The sequence below is a fragment of the Mobula birostris genome, chromosome 2 (genome assembly GCF_030028105.1).
Source record: "Mobula birostris isolate sMobBir1 chromosome 2, sMobBir1.hap1, whole genome shotgun sequence".
Taxonomy (NCBI): Eukaryota; Metazoa; Chordata; class Chondrichthyes; order Myliobatiformes; family Myliobatidae; genus Mobula; species Mobula birostris.
In genome coordinates, this window is record NC_092371.1 from 94,055,671 (window position 1) to 94,082,566 (window position 26,896).

At 41.3% G+C, this 26,896-nt stretch overlaps 2 protein-coding genes across 2 annotated transcripts in view; one reads left to right on the forward strand and one right to left on the reverse strand.

The window, feature by feature from the left end:
- The window catches only part of rsph14 (radial spoke head 14 homolog), a 786,151-nt gene that overhangs the window by 493,985 nt on the left and 265,270 nt on the right, over window positions 1-26,896 (reverse strand). The window lies entirely within an intron of this gene.
- The window catches only part of gnaz (guanine nucleotide binding protein (G protein), alpha z polypeptide), a 286,550-nt gene that overhangs the window by 39,552 nt on the left and 220,102 nt on the right, over window positions 1-26,896 (forward strand). Inside the window, exon 2 of the mRNA XM_072245207.1 lies at window positions 18,793-20,015. Within this exon, the coding sequence (XP_072101308.1) occupies window positions 19,293-20,015 (723 nt within the window). The 5' untranslated portion in view covers window positions 18,793-19,292. The remainder of the gene's footprint in view (window positions 1-18,792; window positions 20,016-26,896) is intronic.

Consider the following 26,896-nt stretch of genomic DNA (forward strand, 5'->3'; position numbering starts at 1 on the left):
ACTAGTTTATGAAATGGAGAGCTAGCATTCATTACCTATCCTTAACTGTCCTTCAGAAAGTAGTGGTGAGCCACCTGTAAGTGCTGCAGTCCCAGAGTTGGGAAGTGTCAGAATTTAAAACAAAAGAGATACATTCCCAAATCAGAATAGCATCTGATCTAGAGGGGGATATTACATGTGGTGGTGCTCCCATACACCTTGTTTTGTATTCAAGGAACGAAACAGCATTTCCAGCAACCTACCTGTGGTAAATCTGTTTACAATGTCCAAAATGGTCTCCCCTCCTGTTGAGTATTTTAATTGCTGGTTCTTCCTTCTTTGTTATGTAGCTGATCAAATACCGGTAGTACATAAATGAAGTAAAGGAGATTGAGAGAAGGTGTTACTGGAATCAACAGAAGAGGTGGTGGGGGATGGTGGTGTTGTGGAAGTCATCAGAAATGCAAGATGGATGAGGGTGCCAGAATGTGACTGTAGTCAGAATCAGGAGAAGGAAAGCATTGAAAAAAACATGAGAAGGCGAGCTGCCATATTCAGGTGGGAAAAGAGTTATCAAAATCAGAAGAGAAATTGCAAGAATAGGGAGAAGGGGGAGAAAGGAAGTGTTATCAAAAGCAGGAAGACAGGAGGAAGGGAGAGTGTTGCCAATACTGGGGGCCAGAGAGAGTTGCCAGAATTTGGAAAAGGAGAGTTGTCACAATCCTAAGAACATAACAAGTAAAACCAGGAGAAGGCTATTTTGTCACTTGTCTCTGCTCTGCCATTCAATAAAATTATGTCTCATCTTTTACCTCAGCATCAGTTTCCTGTGTTAATCATTTGATTCCCTTAATAATTTAAAAAGGCATACAGATACCATTTACCTACCTAATATTTTTTGTGAAACTACATGCTACTTTTCAGTGATTCAAATACAGTGTTAGTGCCACATTAGCATAGTGGTTAGCATGTCACTATTACAGCTCAGGGCATTAGAGTTCAGGGTTCAATTCTGGTGTCATCTGTAAGGAGTCTCAACATCTTCCCTGTGGCATGCACAGGTTTTCACCCAGTGCTCTGGTTTCCTCCCACAGACCAAAGATGTACCGTGTAGACTAATTGGTCATTATAAATTGTCCTTGATTGGTTTAGGGCTAAACCAGGATTGTTGGGAGTTATTGAGCAGTGTAGCTCAAAGGGCCAGAGGGCCTATTCCACATTGTATATCTAAGTAAAAAATAAACATAAAGACATCCAGTCCTACTGAACACCTTAAAATTCTCACTCTTCGAAAATACACTCCTTTTCTACTTTCTTTACCAAAGTGGATGATCCCAAGTTTTTCAACATTAAATTTCATTTGCCACTTCCCTGCCCATTCATTTAGTCTGTCTATACCTACCTCCACAATCCATGAAACCTCTCTGCATCTTTCCGACTACATGCCACTAAGATCTGTATCATCAGCAAACTTGGATCTATTTCACGAAATCATTGGTATTGATCGTGAACAGCTGGAGACCAGGCACAGATCTCTGTGATGCCCTGCTGGGCACCATAATAGAACCAATAGACATAATTTCTCTTTCATCGAGCCATGTGGACTTCTCCCAGTCCTATTATGAATTCCTCAATAATAGGTTCTAATAATTTTCTCCACCACTGATGACAGGATCTTGCACTCCTTTATTAAGTTACTGTGGCTACATCCCTTAATTGCAGGACTCTGCAGAGAATGGTGCGGACAGCCCAGCACATCTGTAATTGTGAACATCTCATGATTCAGGACATTTACAAAAACAGGTGTGGAAAAAAGGGCCCAAAGGACCCAAGTCACCCCAACCATAATCTATTCCAGCTGCCACCATCCGGGAAACGGTACTGAAGCATAAAAGCCAGGACCAACAGGTTCCGGGTCAGCTTCTTCCACCAGGCCACCAGACTGATTAACTCACACTGATTTGAGTGTATTTCTATGTTACATTGACTGTTCTATTTATTATAAATTACTATGATTGCACATTGCACATTTAGATGGAAATATAACGTAAAGATTTTTATGTGAAGGATGTAAGAAATAAAGTCAAGTCAATTCAATACTACCTTCCAATCAGTGGAAATTCTCGTTTAATCCATAAAATTTTGTAAAATGAATATAAATGTGTCGACGACCTCCACAAACAACTCCTCAGACTCTAGGTTGCAAGTCATCAGGTCCTCGTGATTTATTACATTTCAATCCCATTAGTAACTCCAAAAAATATTTTTTACCATGCTGTTTCATTGTGCCTCGATATAATTGCTTCTGTCTTAGTTTACAAGGGACCATCATTAAACATAACTATTTTTTTTCTTTTTATACACCGTCAGAAGATTTTGCAGTCTGATTTTATGTTTCTCACTAGGCTTTTCACATAGCACATTTCCACTTTTCCTATCAAGGACTTGGACTCTTTTCCATAATTATGAAACTTTCATAATCCTCAATCTTTCTGCTTTTTGGCAATAATAATCAACTATGATAATTAAGAAAACACAGGCCTTCAGAATTGGGAGAATGGAAGAAAATTACCTGAACTGGGAAAGAGGCAGAAAGTTTGTTTATTTATTTATTTACGAGATACAGCACAGAACGAGCTGCACCACCCAGCTACCCACACATTTAACCCTAGTCTAATCACAGAACATTTTACAATGACCAATTAACACATGCAGTTCAGTGACAGAACCTACAATCTCCTCTCAGACAATGCCGGAATTGAAGTGTGAACTCCGGAACACCTCAAGCTGCAATAGCATTGCCCTAACCTCTACACTTCCATGGCACCCCCACAGTTGCTAGAATCTGTAAAAGGGGAGGGTTGCTGGAACCAGTGGAAGGGAAAGAGATGGCTGAATCAGGAGGAGGGACTTGCCTAGATGGGAAGAAGGTGAGTGTTGTCAGAATTAGAAGGGTGTTGACCGTACTTGAGGAAGGGAGAAGGTTGTCACAAACAGTAACAGAGATGAACTACCAATATCATGAAAGGACACAGCTGCTGGAATCTGAAGGGATTGGCAGAAGGGAAGAGACGTAACAGAATTGTGAGAATTATTAGATTTAGAAGAGAATGCCAGAATTGGGAGAACTGCTAGAATCATGTCAGCTCCTCATTTTGGAAACTTATTTATGATTCTAAATTTGTAAAACTCACATTCCTCCTTAATTTAGACAACCAAAACATAAAGCTGAATATATCAATTTCATAATTAATTTAATAACACAAAATATTTCAATATTATTTAGTGAAATTACACTTTTGACGGTTAAATTTAGAAGCTGCTAATTGAGACATCAATAAAATTGGCATCATTAAATCTACAACATAATCCAGTCATCATCAATCCCAGGTCCGCTCCAATTATTCAGAATGAGCAATGCAGTAATCAGTATATTGCCAGATTTATTCAGGATCATGAAATCATTCGGTACATAAAGTCAAACTGCTTGGGAAAAGTAAATTCAAGGTGAAAAGGCACAGTATTTACATTAAAGAGCTTTGAAAATTTTTACTGCCCATCTACTTGCAAACACACAAAGGTAAAGCAGTAACTTTTATCCCAAAACATTAATGTTTTGCTTGCCAAGTCTTTTGTGTTAATTGATCCACAGCTCCTTTCTAGTTTCAAAGAAAACACTGTAGCATATAAAAATTCACAGTTATTCTGGACCGGTGTTAAATGTGTCGGACTTTTATTCCTTCATCTTCTCACTTAACAGAGATCTTATCCTATTTATTTTGTATTACTTAACTTGGCCACTACACTAGTAGACATTTGTCATGTATCAGTGTGAAGTACCTACTTTTTGAAATTACAGATATCCCTTGCTAATATTTTTTCAAATATATTAATGAAGTTCAAATGTTTAAAATTAAATGTATCAAGTACCTTCAATGTCTCCTGACATAACACAAATATGAAAAATAAAAATAATTTACTACTCCTCCCTCGTCCCTCAAGCTTTTCTTACCGTTAATCAAAAGCTGTGGTGGGCTATGGAAGACAATGGTAAATTTCATCATCACTCTTTACCTTTGCTTAAGGTGGCAACACCATCATGACATCTGTGGACAATTCCATACGATGTAAAACTTTACACTTTGAGAGTAACCAGTCTCAGATGCTTTAGGCAACACACATCAAAGTTGCTGGTGAACGCAGCAGGCCAGGCAGCATCTCTAGGAAGAGGTACAGCCGATGTTTCGGGCCGAGACCCTCCGTCAGGACTAACTGAAAGAAGAGCTAGTAAGAGATTTGAAAGTGGGAGGAGGAGGGGAGATCCAAATTGATAGGAGAAGACAGAAGGGGAAGGGGTGGAGCCAAGAGCTGGACAGTTGATTGACAAAAGGGATATGACAGGATCATGGGACAGGAGGCCCAGGGAGAAGGAAAAGGGGGAGGGGGGAAACCCAGAGGATGGGCAAGGGGTATAGTGGGAGGGACAGTGGGAGAAAAAGGAGAGAGAGAAAAAGAATGTGTGTATATAAATAAATAACGGATGGGGTACGAGGGGGAGGTGAGGCATTAGCGGAAGTTTGAAAAGTCAATGTTCATGCTATCAGGTTGGAGGCTACCCAGACGGAATATAAGGTGTTGTTCCTCCAACCTGAGTGTGGCTTCATCCTCTACAGTCAAGATATATTCAATTTCCAATAATTGCTTTTTTAAAAAAAATTAGTACTAAAGCCCTTACTGGTAAATAAATTCCTGCTAGTGTTCACTAAAAACAAAACATGACATTTTGATGGTGAGCTCTTCAGCTGATACTCTTTCCCAATGCTGATCAACTATCAGCAGCAAGCAGGCTGTTACTACAGGGGAGTTAGCATACCACACAGTCATGAAGTTACAGAGCTGTCAAGCATGGAAACAGGTCCTTTGGCTCAACCTTGTGTTAGCAATAATCATGCCTTAGATCAACTTGCATCGCCACAATACTGCCACTGCACAAAGCTTACACACCACTTGAATATGTGTCATCATTTACTGCTCATTTGGTACTGGGGGAGAAATTTTAAAACTCATTATGAGTTTATTTTTGGGCTTATTTTTGACACAAACATTTTGCCAGTATTAATTTCAAAATTCTGAGTTTTTCATGGAATTATTGTTCCATTTCATTGTCTTAATGGAGATCTTAAAATAGTCATCAGGAGAAAGGTCATTGTATCTTGCAGGAGATCCTCCTTGATATGAAGGGGAGTGGAAGAAGGACATGATCTTTAGATCAGGCAGAAATGCACCAGAAGGTCGAAAGATAAAGAAGCCAATGAGAACCTTTTACCAGTGTGGACACATGACATCAGTTCTGCTACATCAAGAAGATACCCTGCTCTGAACCTTGCCTTGGTAGATCAGCCAGCCTGCTCCACAGTTTTAGTAGCAATAAGCACTGAAGGCTCCAGCAAAATTGATGCTAATGATATTTTTATCCACTAACTATTAAACCCGCTTCATCATTGAAGATGTCTGTAAATCATGATTTTAAAACAAGTTTTAATTTGCCCAAAAGTGGAATGCTAAGGGCACACTTTCAAAAGGACATTTCTTATATATACAGTGGCATGCAAATGTTTAGGCACCCCTTGTCAAAATTTCTGTTACTGTGAATAGCTAAGCAAGTAAAAGATGGCCTGATTTCAAAAAGGCATAAAGTTAAAGATGACACATTTCTTTAATATTTTAAGCAAGATTACTTTTTTATTTCCATCTTTTACAGTTTCAAAATAACAAAACAGGAAAAGGGCCCGAAGCAAAAGTTTGGGCACCCTGCATGGTCAGTACTTAGTAACACCCCCTTTGGCAAGTATCACAGCTTGTACACGCTTTCTGTAGCCGGCTAAGAGTCTTCCAATTCTTGTTTGAGGGAGTTTCGCCCATTCTTCCTTCCAAAAGTTCTGTGAGATTCTTGGGCCATCTTGCATGCACTGCTCTTTTGAGGTCTATCCACAGGCTTCTGATGATGCTTAGGTCGAGGGACTGTGAGGGCCATGGCAAAACCTTCAGCTTGCACCTCTTGAAGTAGTCCATTGTGAATTTTGAGGTGTGTTTAGGATCATTATCCTGTTGTAGAAGTCATCCTCTTTTCATCTTCATTTTTTTACAGACGGCGTGATGTTTACTTCCAGAATTTGCTGGTATTTAATTGAATTCATTCTTCCCTCTACCAGTGAAATGTTCTCCATGCCACTGGCTGCAACACAAGCCCAAAGCATGATCGATACACCCCCATGCTTAACAGTTGGAGAGGTGTTCTTTTCATGAAATTCTGCACCCTTTTTTCTCCAAACATACTTTTGCTCATTGCGGCCAAAAAGTTCTATTTTAACTTCATCAGTCAACAAGACTTGTTTCCAAAATGTATCAGGCTTGTTTAGATGTTCCTTTGCAAACTTCTGACGCTGAATTTTGTGGTGAGGACGCAGGAAAAGTTTTCTTCTGATGACTCTTCCATGAAGGTCATATTTGTGCAGGTGTCGCTGTACAGTAGAACAGCACACCACTCTAGAGTCTGCTAAATCTTCCTGAAGGTCTTTTGCAGTCAAACGGGGGTTTTGATTTGCCTTTCTAGCAAACCTATGAGCAGATCTCTTGGAAAGTTTTCTTGGTCTTCCAGACCTCAACTTGACCTCCACCGTTCCTGTTAACTGCCATTTCTTAATTACATTACGAACTGAGGAAACGGCCACCTGAAAACGCTTTGCTATCTTCTTATAGCCTTCTCCTGCTTTGTGGGCATCATTTATTTTAATTTTCAGAGTGCTAGGCAGCTGCCTAGAGGACCCCATGGCTGCTGATTGTTGGGACAAGGTTTGAGGTGTCAGGGTATTTATGAAGCTTTGAGATTTGCATCACCTGGCCTTTCCTAATGATGACTGTGAACAAGTCAGAGGCCTAACAAGCTAATTAAGGTCTGAGACATTGGTAAAAGTTATCTGAGGGCTCAAATCTTTTGGGATGCCCAAACTTTGGCATGGTGCTCCTTTCCTTTCTTTCACTCTAAAACTGTACAAAACAAAAATAATACACTAATCATGCTTAAAATGTTGAAAAGAATGCTTTATCTTTAACTTTATGACTTTTCAAGATCAGTTCGTCTTCTACTCAACTATTCACAGTAACAGAAATTTTGACCAGGGGTACCCAAACTTTTGCATACCACTGTACAGTGCCTATTCATCACTTTTTCAACTCCTGCGTGAAACAACTTTGCAATATTTCCACCACTTATTTAAGTCCTTTGGTCAAATGCTGGATAGGGCATCTTGGTCAGCATAGACCTGTTGGGCCAATGGACTTGCTTTCGTACTGTTTCACTCTCTGGCCATATAATTCTATCATTGTATTTTCTTTAAATTAATATTGCCACTGCTCTTATTTCATGTTTCACCCTTTTTTCTAAAGATGTCAGAGCTTGAAGTACTTAATTCTTACCACACCTGGCTGAGTCAGAATGAAAATATTTCAGTCTTGTATTGACAGTAATCTCTATTATATCACTTTTCTTCAGTAGACTGACATTATTAAACTTAATGATACTGCAAAGAAACAGCTATAATTTGTACAGTTTGCCTTAACCCTCTTCTTGTGGTGCTTGAGCTTATACTAATCCAATATTAATTGAACCGTGACAAACGCCTCACGTATACAGACCCTGATAGGAAGTACAGGGAGCACAGAGAACTGGTAACACAATGATACAAAGGCAAATGCAACACACTGACAAGTGCACTGGTACTGATTTATGCACTCATGCTGAGCTCATCAATTTCATCAACTTTGCTGCCAACTTCCACCTTGCCCTTAAATTCACTTAGTACATTTCCAACACCTCCCTCCACTTTCTCGATCTCCCTGTCTCCATCTCTGGAAACAGAGAGACTACTGATTTTTTTTATATAAATCTACTGATTCTTATAGCTACCTTGACTATTGTAAATTGTCCTGTGATTAGGCTAATGGGTGGGCTGCTGAGTTATATAGCTCATTGGGCATGTAGGGCTGGTTCTGCACTGTATCTCTAAAAAAAGAAAATATACCTCTTCCCAACCTGTCACTTGTAAATATGCCATTTCCATTTCTCAGTTCCTCTCTCTCTCTCCACCACATTAGTTCTCAGAATAAGGCTTTATTTTTCAGAACATCTGCGATGTCCTCCTTCTTCGAAGAACAGGGTTTCCCTTTCTCCATCGTTGATGCTGCCCTCACCATATCTCCTCCATTTCCTGAGCATCTGCCCTCACCCCATCTTCCTGCTGCCTTAAAAGCAATTAGAGTTCATCTTGTTCTTCAAGTCAAGTTAAGTCACTTTTTATTGTCATTTCGGCCATAACTGCTGGTACAATACACAGTAAAAACGATACGACGTTTTTCAGGACCATGTGATGCACCATCAATAACTCCAAAAGACTGGAAGTACAGTAAATACTGAAAGGCTTTTATTAGCAGTAAAATGTGACCTCCACCATTCTGAGTATCTGCCCCTGGACTGAAAGGAGGAGCAATGGCACAATCCCCTTTATTCAGGGGTCTGTGGGAAGCCACAGCAGCAGTCAGCAGAGGGGTGTGTCCAGACAGGTAACCCAGTTACAACATATATATATATATATATGGTTTACCACATTCACCCCCCACCTTTTTTAAAAAGAGTCCCGTGGGGTGAAGTGACCAACAATATTTAAAACAAGTATATTTATAGGTCAAGTCTATCAGGTGGTCGAGTCCGTCGCTGTGATCTACGTAGCACCGGTGGTAATTGCACCAGCGACGGTGGTTGTGCTGGCTCCGGCCTGACTTGAGGTGTCAGCACGTTAGGCGTCGGTAATCCCTCATGCGTGTGTGTCGCGCCCAGTATGCGAGTGTCGTGTGGTGTCTGTATAGGGCTTGGAGTGCGCAGTGTCTCGTGGGTATATATATTGGTGGATACGGGGTTAATAGTCACCATGGAGTATTCAGGGTAGGGGCTCGGTGCTCCTGGGGGCGCCAGGTCGCGGATGCAGACCCTGTCCTCCTGCCCATCAGGTAAAACCACATAGGCATACAGGGGGTTCACGTGAAGTAAGTGAAACCTCTTGATCATCGGGGAGTATTTATTGCTCCTCGCATGTTTCCAGAGTAGCACTGGCCCTGGGGACGTCAGCCAAGTTGGTAGGGTGGTCCCAGTGGTCGACTTTCTGGGAAAAGAAAAGAATCACTATGAGGGGTGGCGTTGGTGGCTGTGCATAACAGGGAGCAGATGGAGTGGAGTGCCTCAGAAAGGACCTCCTGCCAGCGGGAGACCGGCAGTCCCTTTGACCTGAGGGCTAAGAGTGTGGCCTTCCACACCGTGGCATTCTCCTTCTCACCTGTCCATTCCCCTGGGAATTATAGCTTGTGGTCCTACTAGTTGCAATTTCCCTAGCCAGTAGGTATTGGCACAGCTTGTCACTTATGAACGAGGACCCTCTGTTACTGTGGATATAGCATGGGTATCCAAACAGAGTGAAGAGCTTGCGCAGGGCTTTTATAACTGACGTGGTAGTGGTATCAGGGCAGGGGATGGCGAAGGGGAACCGCGAGTACTCGTCGATAACGTTAAGAAAGTACACATTGCGGTCGGTGGAGGGATGGGGGCCCTTAAAGTTAATACTCAGTTGCTCAAAGGGGCAGGTGGCCTTGATTAGTTGTGCCTTTTCGGGTTGGTAAAAGTGCGGTTTGCACGCTGCGCAGACTTGGCAGTCCCTGGTCATCGTCCTGATCTCCTCAAGGGAGTAAGGCAGGTTCCGGGCTTTCACAAAGCCTGGTGACCCTCGGGTGGCAAAGATCTACATGTAGGGCGTATAGCTGGTCGATCTGCACGCTGGCGCATGTTCCCCGGGATAGGGCATCGGAGGGCTCGTTGAGCTTCTGAGGCCTGTACATGATGTCATAGTTGAAGGTGGAGAGTTCGATTCTCCACCTCAGAATTTTATCATTTTTGATTTTGCCCTGCTGTTGGTTACTAAACATGAATATGACTGCGCGCTGGTCAGTCAGCAGGGTGAACTTTTTGCCGGCGAGATAGTGCCTCCAGTGCCTAATAGCTTCCACTATGGCCTGGGCCTCTTTCTCCACCGCGGAGTGCCGAATTTCAGGGCCTTGAAGAGTACGGGAGAAGAACGCCACCAGTCTTCCCGCCTGGTTGAGGGTAGCAGCCAGTGCGGTCGGAGGCGTCACTCTCTACTTGGAAGGGAATGGCCTCATCCACCACATGCGTTGCTGCTTTGGTAATGTCCCCTTTAATGCAGCTGAAGGCCGTGTGGGCCTCGGCTGAGAGGGGGAATGTGGTGGACTTGACCAGGGGTCGGGCCTTGTCTGCGTAGTTACAGGCCCATTGGGCGTAATATGAAAAGAAGTCCAGGCACCTTTTGAGGGCTTTGAGGGTGTTAGGAAGAGGGAGTTCCAACAGGGGGCGCATACAGTCGGGGTCAGGGCCAATGACTCTGTTCTCCATGACACACCCAAGGATAGCAAGTCAGGTGGTTCCGAACACACACTTATCCTTGTTATAGGTGAGATTGAAAGCTTTGGCCGCTTGGAAAAATTTTTGGAGGTTGTTCTCGTGATCCTGCCGGTCGTGACCACAGATGGTGATGTTATCCAGATATGGGAACGTGGCCTTCAGTTGGCACTGGTCCACCATCCGGTCCATTGCCCTCTGGAAGACAGATACACCATTCGTGACACCGAAGGGGACGCGCAGGAAGTGATAAAGCCTGACATCCGCCTCGAAGGTGGTGTAAGGGTGGTCCTCCCGGCGGATGGGGAGCTGATGGTAAGCGGATTTTAGGTCTATGGTCGGGTACACCTTGTACTGTGCTACCTCATTGACCATATCCGCGATGCGGGGTAGAGGGTACGCGTCGAGCTGCGTGAACCTATTGATGGTCTGGCTATAGTCCATGACCATCCTATTTTTCTCCCCGTTCCAAACAACGACCACCTGCGCCCTCCAAGGACTTGTGCTTGCCTCAATGACCCCCTCCCTAAGCAGCCACTGCACCTCCGACTTAATGAAGGCTCTGTCCCCGGCGCTGTACCTCCTGCCTTTAGTTGCCGCAGGTTTACAGTCGGGGGTCAGGTTGGCGAACAGCGGTTGGGGAGGGATCCTGAGGGTGGAGAGGCCGCAAGTGGTGTCCGTAGTGCAGCTGTTGGCATGGTGTTGGGTGGGATATGCAGGTCGGAGTGTGGGAGTGGTCAGTAGCGGGGTAGGTGATGTATTCCTACAAAACTGAGGATTTATGACACTGATTGGTGGGAGGGGCCTGTCATACTCCATTGTCACGCTTTTCAGGTGGCTCTGGAAGCCGAGCCCCAATAGCACAGGGGCAGACAGTTCAGGCATGACCAGTAATGTAAAGTCTCGATATTTTGTGCCCTGCACCACTAGCATCACTACACAACCGCCCCGCCCCCCAGATGTCTGTTGTATGCGACCCGGAAGCCATGGCAACCCTCTGACTTACCGGCTATATTGCGAGTCCGCAATGCTGCACCGTATCTGGGTGGATAAAACTCTCCATACTGCCCGTATCTATAAACAGGCAGCTTGTCCTGCGCCCCTCCACCAGGATGTCTATCATTGACCTTGCGAGCTGGTGGGGAGTGCTTTGGTCGAGGGTCACGGAGGCCAGAGTTGAGTCGCTGTCTTGGTCCGGCGTGGTGGGGTGCCCCGTGAGCACCTGTGGGTCGTAGGCAGTAGGAGGTGGTGCCGACCAAGATGGCTGCCCCCATGTCTCGCACGTGGTGGTGGAGTGCAGGCAAGATGGTGACCCCCATGCCTCGCACGCAGCACTGCTCAATCCCACTCATGATTTGGACTTACAGGCCTTAGCGAAGTGGCCTTTCTTTCCGCAATTGGAGCAGGTAGCTTCTCGGGCCAGGCAGCATTTCTGGGGGTGCTTCTCGAGTCCACAGAAGTAGCACTTCGCGGACTCGCAACTGGCAGCAGCCGTGGTCGATTCGCCGGCAGGTTGCGGGGTCTGTGGTGTCCACGAGGCCATCAGGGGATCGCGAGCCTGGAGAGCCTCAGAGTTGCGCAGAGCGGCCTCCAGCATGTCGGCCAGCTCATTTGCCGAATGTAAGGTAAGATCAGCTTGTTCCAGCAGCCGTTGGCGCACATACACTGGCCTGGTCCCCGTGACGAAGGCGTCTCTCACTGGGAGCTCCGCATGCTCTTCGGCCGTTAGTTCTCGGCAGTCGCAGGTCCGCACACGTGTCTATAGGGCCTGGACAAACTCAGCACTCAACTCCCCGGGCCGCTGCTGCTGCATCGCTAAGCGGTAGCGCGCATAGACGGTGTTTACCGGCAGCAGGTATTGTCTTTTGAGTGCACTCATTGCACCGTCGTAGCTCAGCTGGTCTCTAAGCATCGAGTAGACCCATGGACTGACCCTGGAGAGGAGAACTCTGTGCTTTGCGGTGGACTTGGTCACTTCAATCTCCTCTAGGTATGATTCGAAGCAGGCCAGCCAGAGTTCGAAAGCATTTCCAGCTTCAGGTGTTTGCGGGTCGACATCTAACTTGTCGGGTCTCAGGACGTGTTCCATGCTTTAAAATTACCGCTAATAAAATTGATGCACCATCAGTAACTCCAAAAGACTGGAAGAAGAGTAAATACTGAAAGGCTTTTATTAGCAGTAAAATGTGACCTCCACCATGCTGAGTATCTGCCCCTGGACTGAAAGGAGGAGCAATGGCACAATCGCCTTTATTCAGGGGTCTGTGGGAAGAGCTACAGGAGCAGACAGCAGAGAGGCGTGTCCAGACAGGTAACCCAGTTACAACATATATATATACGGTTTACCACACCATGGTGCTACATGAAACAATACAAAAACTACACTGAACTACATAAAACAATACAAAAACTACACTAGACTACAGACGTACCCAGGAACTGCATAAAGTGCACAAGACAGTGCAGGCATTACAATAAATAATAAACAAGACAATAGGCATAGTAGAGGGCAGTAGGTTGATGTCAGTCCAGGCTCTGGGTATAAGGAGTCTGATGGCTTGGGGGAAGAAACTGTTACATGCTTGGGGGAAGAAACTGTTCTTACCTATAAACCCATGAGCCTCAGCATCCAGTACATTATTCTTCAATGGCATCCTACAACCAAACACATCTTTACCTCCTCCACACTCCCTGCTTTCTACAGGGATAGCACTTTCCATGATTCTCTTATCCATTCATCCCTCCCTACTGATCTACCTCCTGGCATTTATCCCTACGAGTTGCTCAAATACTATACCTACCCATTCACCTCCTTGCTCACCACCATTCATGGTCCCAAACAGTCCTTCCAGGTGAAGCAACACTTCACCTGCAAATCTGTTGGTGTCATCTACAGAGTCTAGTGTTCCCAGTGTGACCTCCTCTATATCAATGAGACTCAACTTAGATTGGGGGCCTGTTTTTTTACAGTAGAGAACCAGATGGGCTCTTATAAATATCTTTGCTGTGAATAAACTCTTCTTGGGCTTCAAGCCAGGTATAGACAACAAATTTAACTGACATTTCAATGACAAACTCTGCCATCTTCATCAGGGATGATGCCTAGGCATGTCTAGTCCAGTGGTATATACACTCCCATCGTCAGTCCCTCCTGATTGGTTAATCCTCAACCTCACCCATGGCTTATTGGATCAAATGACTCAGAAACATGCCACAATGAGGAGGATCTTAAGTGTGAAATACAAAACCTCCCAGATTTATATAAGACAATGTATGATTGATATTTTGGAGTATCACTAGATTCATTTAGTAGACTTTGCATCACTTAAAATGTTGGTAAATTGAGAAAGAACCTAAAATATAAAAGAATGTGATTGAAGATGTAGGTGATAAAAATCAATGATTTGCATTCCAACATACATCATAGTAACACACACAAAATGCTGGATGAACTCAGCAGGCCACACAGCATCTATTGAAAAGAGTAAACAGTCAAAATTCAGGTCAAGACCCTTCTTCAGGACTGCCTCACAGCATACATCACAGCAAATTATGCCATATATTGTTGGAAAGATAATCCAACCATTAGGCTGTAAATAGCCAAGGAAAATTTCCAGAACCAGCCAGGGAAACATCTCCATCTTCCTTACCTGACTAATTAGCTCAACCTATGGGCTAGTACTTAACTCACCTCTTTGGTTTGGCATCCTGTTTAAAAGTAGCAACTCGTAAAGAATAATGCGCATACATCATGTCCACTCACCCCAAAATGTATCAATCTACAAGTTAAGTGAAGTATCAAGGGAACACAGTTGTAAATGGAAGAACAGATAGATAATAAAATGTTCTATTGGTACTGAAATACTGATTTATAAAATACTCAACCATTTACACACACTCCAAAAAATTTCAGATTGCTAATGCTCATTTGATTAGCTTTGAAAAGATTATTTTGTTTCTAGGTTTTTGACGTATGCTACCAATATTTGATAAACAAATGTTCTCCTGTCAATTATAATGACGTCAACCATGACCCTGAAGTCACTTCAATACAAGTTTACTCAGCTGCTGCTTCAATAATAGAGAATGGTTTAACTTACAGGAAATAATATTAAAATGAATATTTTGATACTAAATCATAATGTTTGTGAAATCATAGTAAACTTTATCATCATCAAAACAATTTTTAACAAAACCCAGAATTAGTAATCATCTCATTTTCTCTGCATTTCCATTGACTAGAGAATTCAAATGATGACATTGGCACACCTAGTTGGAAAAAATCTTGTGCCTCGCTACATAAGCCTTCTCAATTCGCATTATTGGATTATAACATTAACCCTTGGTGCTGCAGATATGTTTTGCTTTAGCTTTATTGACACTTTTTCGAGCAGTAAAAGTTCTAACAAACCTGTCTTGCTTTCCAAAGTCAGCATAATCAACTGGACAACTTCATTAATAACACCAATAGTAAACTCGCTGAGCTACATTTAATGGTCTAGGCTGCTTTATTAAATAACTATTAATGAACTAATTCTTTATTTGAATAATCAAAATGATAAAGTTGGTGAAGGGTCTTGGCCCAAAACTTCGGCTGTTATTCCTTTCCATAGATGCTGCCTGACCTGCTAAGTATCTCCACCATTTTGTGTGTGTTGCTCTGGAATTCCCGACCTACAGAATCTCTCGTGTTTATAATACAAAGCTGAACTGCTTCTCCAGTACAGCTTTGCACGAATGTGGAGAAAACCTATTCTATCAATTAAACTCATCTTCACGCTGCTATAGACTGGAGGAGTGGGAGCTTCCCTTTGGAGATTCCTTATTTTACAGAAATAGAGAAAACGATAATAATTTTTGACAAAAAAATGATACAGAGTGGTTCTTTTTTATGGTTACATGCTCCAGATGGAATCATTGATTTACAATACAACACTCAATCACATTTGTACCCATTGCATTCAGGAGCAAGAGTGATGATGAGCTAACAGTGTTTGTCCTTGTAATGCTGTACGAAGTTAAGTTAGGATAAAGTGCTGACAAATATTCATGCCATCTTGGAACTTATACTATGGATTTTTTTAATTTTTTAGTAAACAGTAATAAATTATCTTCTAACCATCATGGTCCAAAACAAAATTTTGTCTTAATTTGGCAATTTTATAGTGGTTGAAGGACAAATATACTGCTTCTGTTGTTATGCAAACATGCCATACTTTGAAGTTTTAATGAAGGAATCAGTATGTAAAGTACAGACACTAGAGTATGCTAAATCTCAAACTGCATGTGTAACATAGCAAGAATGAAGATGAAATAAATAAAAAAATCTAAATTAATCACTTAACAAGCAACTGGCTGAGCAGACTTTGACATTTCCATTGCTGTAAATCTTCGTCCATTGGGCACATTATTTGGTGCAATGATATTGCTAAAGGACTGGTGGAGTTTTTGATCTAAGGACAGCTTTATATTTGGAACAGTTGTTTTAACTCACCATCTTTAGAATTACACCACTCAAAAAAGAATTGTTGACCGAACAAACGGTTGTTTAAGATGTCTCAGAGATCTAATCTAATCTAATCTATGCACATTGTGGGCAGTGGGCAAATTAAAATACAACTTGTAATGGAGATTTGTAAGAAAGAAGAACTTGTACGCATTTAACATCTTTCACAATCTGGGATTGAGACATCCTTTCAAGTGTCATCTGGTGTTAGGCAGGAAAATAGCAATGAAGTATTGTGTGATTTTTCAGCTGTATAGGAATGAAACGATGAGTTTTAAGGATTACTGATGCTTGAACTAGTTATTAAGATTAGTTTGGAGCATCTGTCCAACCAAAAGATGGTCCAAGGAAACACATGTGCACAGTCAAGGACAAGGTTACCTAACAATATACAAAGCAAAGATACAGAGGAGAAACAAGACACTCAGAGAGCAAACTGACAAATACAGCACACTGGAATTCAAAGTAATACATGCAAAATCATTTTCAAATCCTTGACCGGTTTACTACTGGAACCTGCCCCTAGAGACTGTAACCATTCGATGTTGAACTGATGTTATTTTGCTTGGTTTTAATTATTTTTGGTTTTGAGCAGGGCTAGAAGACTACAATTGTTTGCATTCCTGATTCTCCTTCTTAGTGCTGTTCTGCTCCTGCAGTTCAAAAAGCAACAGAGAGTGCTGATGATAAACCTAACTTGGTGGATGCAGTCAGCTGACAGCACATTAGGAGCTAATGGAACTGCCTTTATGTTGTTACAAGCAATGGGTAACAGGCTAACAGGATGGTTGCTGTGCAGCTGACTGTTGTAAAATTTCAGTAGTGGATAGATATTATCACAGGTAACATGAAAAATATTATCATGAGTAAAGTGAAATGCATCGGGCATCATCTCCACAACAATGGCAATATTACTTCTTAAATAATTTGTAACTTAATATGTACAACAATTTTTTTCTGAAAACTGTGGTGTTAAAAAGATCTTCGTACAAAACCCAGAGATTTTCCCTTCCTGTAGCAGAACTTGACCATGTGGCAATTGCTGTGATATTGAATGACAATTGTTTTTATTAGTGATGGTCATCTTGCCAGCTGTCATGGTATAGAAACTCTGCCATGTTTGATGTAAGAAAGAAAAAAGTCTATTGTATCATCTAAGAAGCAGGATGGTGCTTATGAATTGACTTAACACATGAGAAATGTGGTGAATTTGGAAGGAAAATGCATTCACTGAGGTATTAAATCATTCAATCATTCGGATCCATAATGTGAGTACTGGCACATGACTATCAGGGAATTTTAATGCTTCCTAACCAACAGAAAAATCAATTACACAAGAGATCCTGCACATGCTGAAAATTCAAGGTAATACAAATAAAATGCCAGAGGAACTCAGCAGGTCAGGCAGCATTTATGGAGAAAAATTTACAGTCCAGGTTTTGGGCTGAGACCCTACATTGGGACTAGAAAGGAAGGGGGGAAAGTCAGATTGAAATGGTGGGGGCAAGTGATAGGTGAAACTAGGTAGGGGGATGAAGTGAGAAGCTGGGAGGTGTTAGATGGAAATGGTAAAGGGCTGAGGAGGAAAGAATATGATAGGAGAGTAGATCTTGGAAGAAAGGGAAGGATGAGGCGCATCAGAGGGAGGTGATGGGTAGGTGAGAAGAGAAGAGGCAGAATAGGGAATGGAAAAATATATCGAAAGGGGAGGAGTGAGAAACTAATGGAAATTAGAAAAATCAGTGTTCATGCTACCAGGTTGGAAGCAACCCAGACAGAATTTGAGGTGTTGCTCCTCCAACCTGAGAGTGGCCTCATCATGGCAGTAGAGGAGGCCATGGACAGGCATGCTAGAAGGGATTGGAAAGTAGAATACAATACTTCTCTGGCACTGCTCTTTTAAGCAACAAAACTCTGCAGATGGGAAAAATAATCCACCTAACTGTTTTAAGAATTTTTGAAAATGGAAATCCCATTAGCCAAAATTTACTGAGTAGTAAACCACTGTAAATTTCCTGCTGGGTAAAATAAGATTTGCATAAGAGTAAGTGAAAACATTTACCTATGTAGTGCCGCGTTAAGGGAACAGTCTTCTGGGCCTTATGCAAAACATGGTGGCCATTTAAACTTGACTTCCTCTTCCCTCCCAAAAATAACCTTCCCAAAGCGGAGAATCTTCTATAGTGGCAATTTTGTTCCCTCAACTACCCAGATACCTTCTGCCTCTTGTTGACATATTGCTACTTATTGTCTGTTTCGAGTGGGTAGCTGATTGTAATAAAGGGAGACCCAGCAGTTGGAAAACATCCAATTCTCTAACGCCAGCTGATAGCTGCAACTCACATTTGTCTCAGTCATGTGAAAATTGGTCACAATTAAAATAAGTTTTCTTGGTCTTTAATACATTTGACAAACCTTTCTTAGAATTTATTGATATTATGTACATCTTTCAAATGATTATTGATATTTCAAAGAGCTTAGTTTCTATGCAATTTTGCATACAGTAATCCAAGGCTCAATCAACAGTCCAGGTTTATTGTAGTAAATTCGATTTTTTGCAGTAACCATAAAACCAGCATCTATTCAGTAGCTTAAGATTTAAGGGAAGTTTTCTCAATGCCATATAAAACATATGATTCTGTTTTCAAGAAGAGATATTTTAAAAAATCATTAACTTTCATTTCTGGGATTTGAAAATCTGTAGCCTATTTTTCTCCTTCAATTAGTCATCTCAGTTTAGAATCCAAAGGAAAAGTATCCTAATGATTCATTTTTGTTTGTTTGGCAGATAGATTTGTCACTGATGGTTATGCACGCCATTCAGGTTTGAGGTAATCGAATCAGAAAACTGTGCAATTCCTCTGTGCACTTGCTACCACTCCCAAGACAGTGACAGATATAAGGGAGAGGGAATTGAGGCTATATGGACATGCCGGTCATCTCTAGAAGGAATGGATACTGAATAATGATGTCCAGTTTGAACAGGAATTTAACAGAAACTACATTGCTGAAAAGGGAAAGGCATTCCATCAACTGGAATAAGCCATTTTTCTTGCATAAAGGAGGGGAATGCCATGAAATCTACTGAGTTCTGGACCTGAAAGTGGTTGCTGCACTTCTTTGCTCACCCCTGCTGAGACTGACTGAATTGGTACTTGCCTGTTTGATCATCTGACATTGCTTTTACTTTAGTGTGAGGTGCACGGTATACCTGACAAGCCTACTGCAGCAACCACTGCAGCTTTCAAGAAGTACAGTCTCCCTTCAGCCAACCACATCACAAGGAACATGGGATGTCGTCAAAGCTCTGAGGAGAAGGAGGCAGCAAGGCGTTCCAGGAGGATTGATCGGCATCTCCGCTCAGAGAGTCAGCGTCAGCGCCGTGAGATCAAACTCCTGCTGCTAGGAACCAGCAACTCGGGCAAAAGCACCATTGTCAAGCAGATGAAAATTATCCACAGTGGCGGGTTCAACTTGGAGGCATGCAAGGAATACAAGCCCCTCATTATTTATAATGCTATAGACTCTCTTACACGCATTATCCGTGCACTAGCCACCCTCAAAATAGAATTCCATAACCCAGACAGAGCTTATGATGCTGTTCAACTCTTTGCTCTGACTGGGCCTGCTGAGAGCAAAGGAGAGATTACACCTGAACTGCTTGGAGTAATGAAGCGCTTGTGGGGTGATCCTGGCGTCCAGGAATGCTTCTGCCGGTCCAACGAGTATCACTTGGAAGACAATGCAGCCTACTACCTGAATGATCTTGACAGAATTGCAGCAGCTGACTATATCCCAACTGTAGAAGATATTTTACGTTCAAGAGACATGACCACAGGCATAGTGGAAAACAAGTTTACTTTCAAAGAGCTGACATTTAAAATGGTGGATGTGGGAGGGCAGCGGTCTGAACGGAAGAAATGGATTCACTGTTTTGAAGGGGTTACAGCAATAATTTTCTGTGTGGAGCTGAGTGGATATGACCTGAAGTTGTATGAAGACAACCAAACAGTAAGTCATTGTCTTGTCTCTTTTCTTTTTTTACAGATCTTTCATTTGGTTAACATCAGTTACTCTGCTTCATCAGGTGTTGTTTTAGAACTAATTATAACTTTGATGTTAATTTAATAATAATCCAGGTACATAACAGGAAGGCCAGTCAAACAACTAAAGGTTCATTAAGATTACTTGAACTAATTTTTCTTATGTTTCAGTTTAAGTTGATTTTTGCCAAATCATAGTGAACAATTACAATTTTCCCCTAAGTCTCTTAAGTTTAAGTTGCTACACGTGATCAACAGATGCAGTAATACTGTAACAAGTGTATCAAGTATCTTGTGATGGTCTCCTCGACTATCCTCAGTTTAGAAGAATGTGTAGTTTTCTGCCAACTACAACACTGCAGCTGGATGTTCAACCTCATACGAAGTCATCAAGGGCCAATAAGTTAAATAGATGGGATTCAGTTTAAAGAAAGCATTCAATCTCAGAAATGCTGGCTGCAAGTTAGGCCAGCTGAATAGTTGAAACAAATCAATGTTCTTGAACTTAGGTATTAATGTTCATTATCATGTGTTCTAGTTCCATTTGCAAAAGTGCTCCAGATTCCATATATAAATTTTTAGAAAATCAATTTTCTGGTGTTTAACCTGGTAGTTGAACAAGTAATTCATGAAAAATTGGTATTCAAAATTACTTATTTTCATTTGAATAAGCCACTTAGTATTTTTATTGTTTCTAATTATTTTATTTACAGTGCTTCACTCTCAGATGAGTTCCATTGTTATAAGCGCTGAAATATTGCTCATGTGAGGGAACACTCATTAAATGAGATTAATTCAGTCTAGTATTTTACCGTGAAAGGTTGGTGCAGAGGCAGATGTGAAAACTGGAGCTTTCTGCTCGTGAAAGAGTTAAGCAGCACACTTAGTTTCTTATCAAATGTTTCATGCACCATTTGCTAGATGAATAGAGATTACTCCTAGTCTGCTGAGTTTTACTGTTACACATTACAGTAACTATTACCATGGTTACCGAAATGGATAAGTCTAGGTGAAGGATTAAACTATGATCAATTTGGTGTTTCTACTTGGGAGGCCACAGTTCCTTTTATGAATAAACATCTTAACTGCACCCACATACACTTTGTCTTTTCCTTCTCCTTTCCCACACCACCAATAACCCCTAACATTCGCTTACCTTGGCTTGTTCCAATCTAGATGGTTGCTATAGCACCTGTTTCTCAGAGCAGCATGGTGACAATCTCCCATTTCCCAGCAACCAGCTAATCAGCCCTTAAACCTTGGTTACCAAAAATCATTGTTCATGGTTGTACTATCTTACATAAATTCAGGACTTATTTCATGAATGTTGAAGACTCTATGGCCTTGACACCCGGTTCATGTAATCTGCAGAAAGCATGATAAATTATCCTCTAACACAAAAATAAAAATCAATGAATAATTGTGGATGCAAATGGTCACATATATCTGTTCAACTTTATTCTTTGGGTTTTAGTAATATGCCATGTAAATCAGCATATAGTGCCATACGCTATCAATGATTATTCATAGCCATCTGTATAGACTACATCCCTAGAACTAATTTTATTGATTTAATTAGTTTGTACAGAAGGTGATGGATATATGAGACAGAACATGCACGGTGGAGAATATAGTGTGGTTATATTCCTGAGAAATGAGGAAATATCTGGTAAGAGAAAAAATTAATATGAATGATCTAGCAGAGGTGGTAGTTTTAACCACTAACAGCTTAATAGACTGGAATGACATACATTGTCCTATGTATTCTATTATTTCTGATATTCTTGATCAAATAGTGGAAAGTGCAGCATGGAAGACGATTGTCCTGCTCATTGTACCTATACTCTCTGCTATTGTTGTAACAAAATCTAAAATAGAAAGGACCGTATTTAGTTCCAAAGTGATTGAGTCCAATTTTCAAATAAACATCTGGGTAATTCCAAGCAGTTGTGCCGCTTTTAACCATAAGGGTAATAAATATAGATGTTCGAATGAGGAACTTGATCCAGATTTATCTGATAGCAAGGAGTCAGTAGATAAGGCAGATGTGTGTGAACAGTGAAATCCAGGAGATACAGGAGATACATAAGCTCAGCTACGCTGGAATTGAGAACTAATGATAAGCTTAGTGTAAAAGCATATGCAGGAGTACAATGAGTTTGAAAGCAGAAATACAAGGTTGAAAACAAACATGTTGAGTAAAGGTGCAAACTATTCAGAACTGTCATAAAGTCTGCAGGATGAAAAGCTATTCCTGTTTGCCTTATTAAAATTTTCATTGAATAGATACAAAAAAATTGAAAACAAGAGAAAAAAATGATTGCATAGAACAGCAGAGAGAAGTGTAAACGGTCAGAAATTGGGGTAGTTGAAATTATATTTCAAATTTGTACTGAATAATTTGCATAATTAACATTTAAAATAGAAATTTTTTTAGCATGCTAGATTAGTTTTGAGGTAGTGTTGAGGAAGCAGGGAGTCTGTAGAAGGATTTAAATATCTTGGGAGAATGGGCAAAGAAGTAGCAAGTTGAATATTGTGTAGGGAAGTGTATGGTCATGATCTTTGGCAGAAGGAACAAAGGCGAACACAATTTTCTAAATGGGGAGAAAATTCTAAAATCAGAGATGGAATATCTTAAAGGTTCACTTGCAGGTTGAGTGGTGGTAAGGAAAGCAAATGCAATGTTAGCATTCATTTCAGGAAGCCTAGAATAGAAACGCAAGGATATGAGGCTTTATAAGGAATTTATTAGAGCACACTTTAAGTATTGTAAGCAGTTTTGAGCCCATTATCTAAGAAAGGATGTGCTAGCATTGGAGGGAGCTCAGAGAGGTTCATGACAATGATCCCTCGAATGAAAGAGTTAATATAGAAGGAACATTTGATGGCTCTGGGCCTGTACTTGCTGGAGTTTAGAAGAATAATGGGGGATCTCATTAAAACCTATCAAATATTGAAAGGCCTAAATAAAGCGGATTTGCAGAGTATGTTTCCTGTTGTGGGGGAGTCTAGGACCAGAGGGCATGGCCTCAGAATAGAAGGACATCCCCTTAGAACAGACATGACAAGGAAGTTCTTTAGCCAGAAGAAGGTAAATCTGTGGAATTCAATGCCACAGACAACTGTGGAGGCCAATACACAGGGTATATTAAAAGCGGAGGTTGATAGGTTCTTGATTAGTAAGGGTGTCAAAGGTTACGGGGAGAAGGCAGGAGAATGGGTTGAGAGGGATAATAAATCAGCAATAAAGCAATGGCAGAACAGACTAGATGGGCTGAATGACCTAATTCTGTTCTTATATCTTATGGTCTTATTAAAAAAATTCTTGGTACATTTCAGTGATAATTTGATACACTTTTATTAATATAACTGCAAACAGGCTTAAGCATTTTTAATTCGAGTGTCTAATCCTTGACTAGTGACTAGTCCAGTTTTATATAATTAAAATGACTTTGAAACAGTCCATTGAACTATATATTATTTTCATTGCTATATCCCAGCAATTTTCTTAGTAAATTGTTTTTTTAATGTTAAATGTGAATTCCTGTAGCAATGCACTTCAAAAATAAATTTTATTTTAAATATTTTGAAGAATGACGGCAAAATGTGTAAGTAGCAGAAACACTCCAAGGTCATTATTGCAGCATAAAGCTGTAGCTAGCTTTGAGTGCCTTTGACTTTTGATAACAGTACTTTTAAGCTAGTGTTAAAGATCATAAATTCAATTAATTCATGAAATAACCTTTAAAATCCACTGATTTATTTTCCTGCAGTGATTTTTTTTTACTCAGGCTGCAAAGATAAAACTCGCATGCTAATTAAACTCTACCCATTTATCAATATCCACTTTTAAGATTAGATGAACAATGTGAATTTCTGCAATAGTTCTTGTGTACGTAAATCCCCAAGAGTCTTTCAGAAGAGTAAGTAAATTCCACGTAACAATGAGAAAAGCAACTATAGAAATTGGATGAGAGCTATTTAGGCACACTAATGAGGTTATGTGTGGTGGGCTAATGAGAAATTTATTTGAATTATGCTACTTCAAACACGAGGTTCAAAGCACCAATGCTTTACAGATGTAGAGTGCAAAAGTAGATCTGGTAAGTATGGGCCTGGGTGAAGATACAGGTTTCCCCCGCCATCCGAAGGTAGAGCGTTCCTATGAAACGGTTCGTAAGCCGAAATGTCGTAAAGCGAAGAAGCAATTACCATTTATTTATATGGGAAAACTTTGTGAGCGTTCGCAGACCCAAAAATAACCTACCAAATCATGCTAAATAACATCATAAAACCTAAAATAACAGTAACATATAGTAAAAGCAGGAATGATATGATAAATACACAGCCTATATAAAGTAGAAATACTTTTCCACAATCATTTTCAACTGTTCTCCGTAGCGAAAATCTCACGCAAGCGCCGTCGGCAGAAAATCTCACGCAAGCGCTGTTGGCAAAAACACGGCGCAAGCACTCTCCAGTAATCTTTAAACTATGAAGCTGCCAAATCATACCAAATAACATGTAAAAATACACAGCCGATATAAAGTAGAAATAATGTATGTACAGTGTAGTATCACTTACCGGAATTGGGACAGCGCAGAGCACACGGATGATGGCGTGTTAGACTGAGTCGTCGCAGGCTGGGTGGTGCAGTGGCCCCACCCTCCGGGCCACCAACTGATACATTGCTGCGAAGCACACAGGGGTCCAGCGGTAGCCGGGACGCACACAGCACATCATTAAGAGAAAGCCGAAATAAACATGCTAATTAATTACGTGCTGCCCGACACGTAATTGTTGGCTCAGATCAGTGCCGATTGCCGATTGCATCGCCTTTGATCTGGGCCGACAATTACGTGTGGGGCGGCACCTAACTAATTAGCATGTTTATTTCGGCTTTTTTCTTAAAGATGCGCTGTGTGCCTCCCAGCTACTGCTGCATTCTCCGCGAATCGGTACAGTACCTGTCCCCGGCCTGGGTGTTGGGGTGGTGGGACACTGGGGTGTCATCTCATCGTCGATTAGGGCAGGGAGCTCATCTTCTCCTATGACTGCCCGCCTCGATGTGGAAGGTCGAGGTTTGTCATCTGCTGTGGCTGATGTGGAAGGCTTGCTTGACTGCTGAGCCTCGCGCATTTTTCTATCATACTGTTCTTTGTAAGGACTCAAAGAATCTTGCAAATATCCTCTAAACCTACGTACCCTTTCAAAATTTATCATTACTCATTCGGTTTCGATTGTTATCCTTTCTTCTTCCAATTGCATCAGATCTTCATCTATCAGTTGTTGGTCATGGGATGCCAAAACCTCTTCAACATCATTTTCGTCAGCTTCCACAAGCCAAACTCACTTTGTCCTTGCTTCGTTCACCACGATCAAAACGCTTAATTATGTCTAGTTTTACGCTAAGTGTAACACCCTTACGAACTCTTCCAGGCTTTTCCAACACCATAGAACTCATCTTGCAAACGACTGCTCAAAAGCTCGTGTTAAAGCAATGCTGGTGAGAATGCCGTTCCGAATCCGGGGAGAGCGGCTGCTCGGGGCGCGCGCTTTTTATCGCGCGCTGATTTTTTTTGCGCGCTGAATTTTTTTCGTAACAGTGAAAACACCTTCTGAAAGCGAAAACAGGGTACTAATGTAGGTCTTTCATAACAGTGAGGTTTCATAAAGCGAACGTTCAAAAAGCGGGGGACACCTGTATTTGGGAAGCTGGGCAGAAATCATAAGAGAAAGATCATTGGCTACGAAAGCAAGTGTTGGTTGTTCATGGCCAGTAACACCTTCCACATGGATATTAACACCATTGACTGTTGATTCTCTGAGTATGATATCTTCCTGGATATTCTGTACTACCTTGATCCAGAAAACCTTGCAATGATTCACTGAAGAGGGATCCAGACTCTTTTAGCTTAGAGAGAGCGTCTACAGTGAAATCATTCATTCCAGCCAGATGAAGAATTAATTTTAAGTAAAGGAACCTAACTTACCCTGTGCCTAAATGCTCAGTCAAGTCTCCTTTACACGTCACCAAAGCAGGCCTCACAAATATTGTGAGGCCAACTTCTGCATGTGTGCCCTGTACTCTCTATGGAGCCTACATTTGGAGCATGTAATGCACACTATAGGAGGTGTCCAGTCTTCTCTGAATTTATATATCCGACTGAGAAGAAAAATTTGTAGACTTGATAAACTTACTGTATTTTCCTTTGATTTTCCCATGATTTTCCTTTGCAAATGATGCTTCATTGGACTTGAATGATTAAGGTAGAAGAATTTGGAATGAAATTGAATCATAGTGGAAAAAGTTTCCTGAAAGCTGCAAAGATAGATTGGAGGAGGACATGAATACAACCACCAAAAGGGAGACACCAACAGGGGGCAGAAGGAACCAGCAAAATATGTAAAATCTGAATGGCTGAAAGATATTCATGTGGTTTCAGTTATGAGGTAATATAGTGATGTAATATATTCCAATTTGACCTTCATAATGTGAATGGAGCAGAAGTAAAATTCCAGGTATATCTCAGTATGAGAGCTGAACATTTAAAAAGCATAATTATCATTAGTTGGCACTGGACATACTCCACCTAATTAAGGTATTGCAGCTGGATTAAAATCAATATTTTGAATCCTCAGAAATTCCATTAATTTGAGCTTAGATTTTTCAATTACCCTTATGTCCCATTAATGAAGCATCTAGTTTTGCGAAGTCTTTATGCTATTACTTTGATTCAGTTTGGAAACATTCCCATTTTATGGTTAGAAAGTTCGAGCCCCATTATGGATTTAGTACATTATTCAATTTGGCTCTTCAAAAGTACTTTGGAGATGCTATCTTTT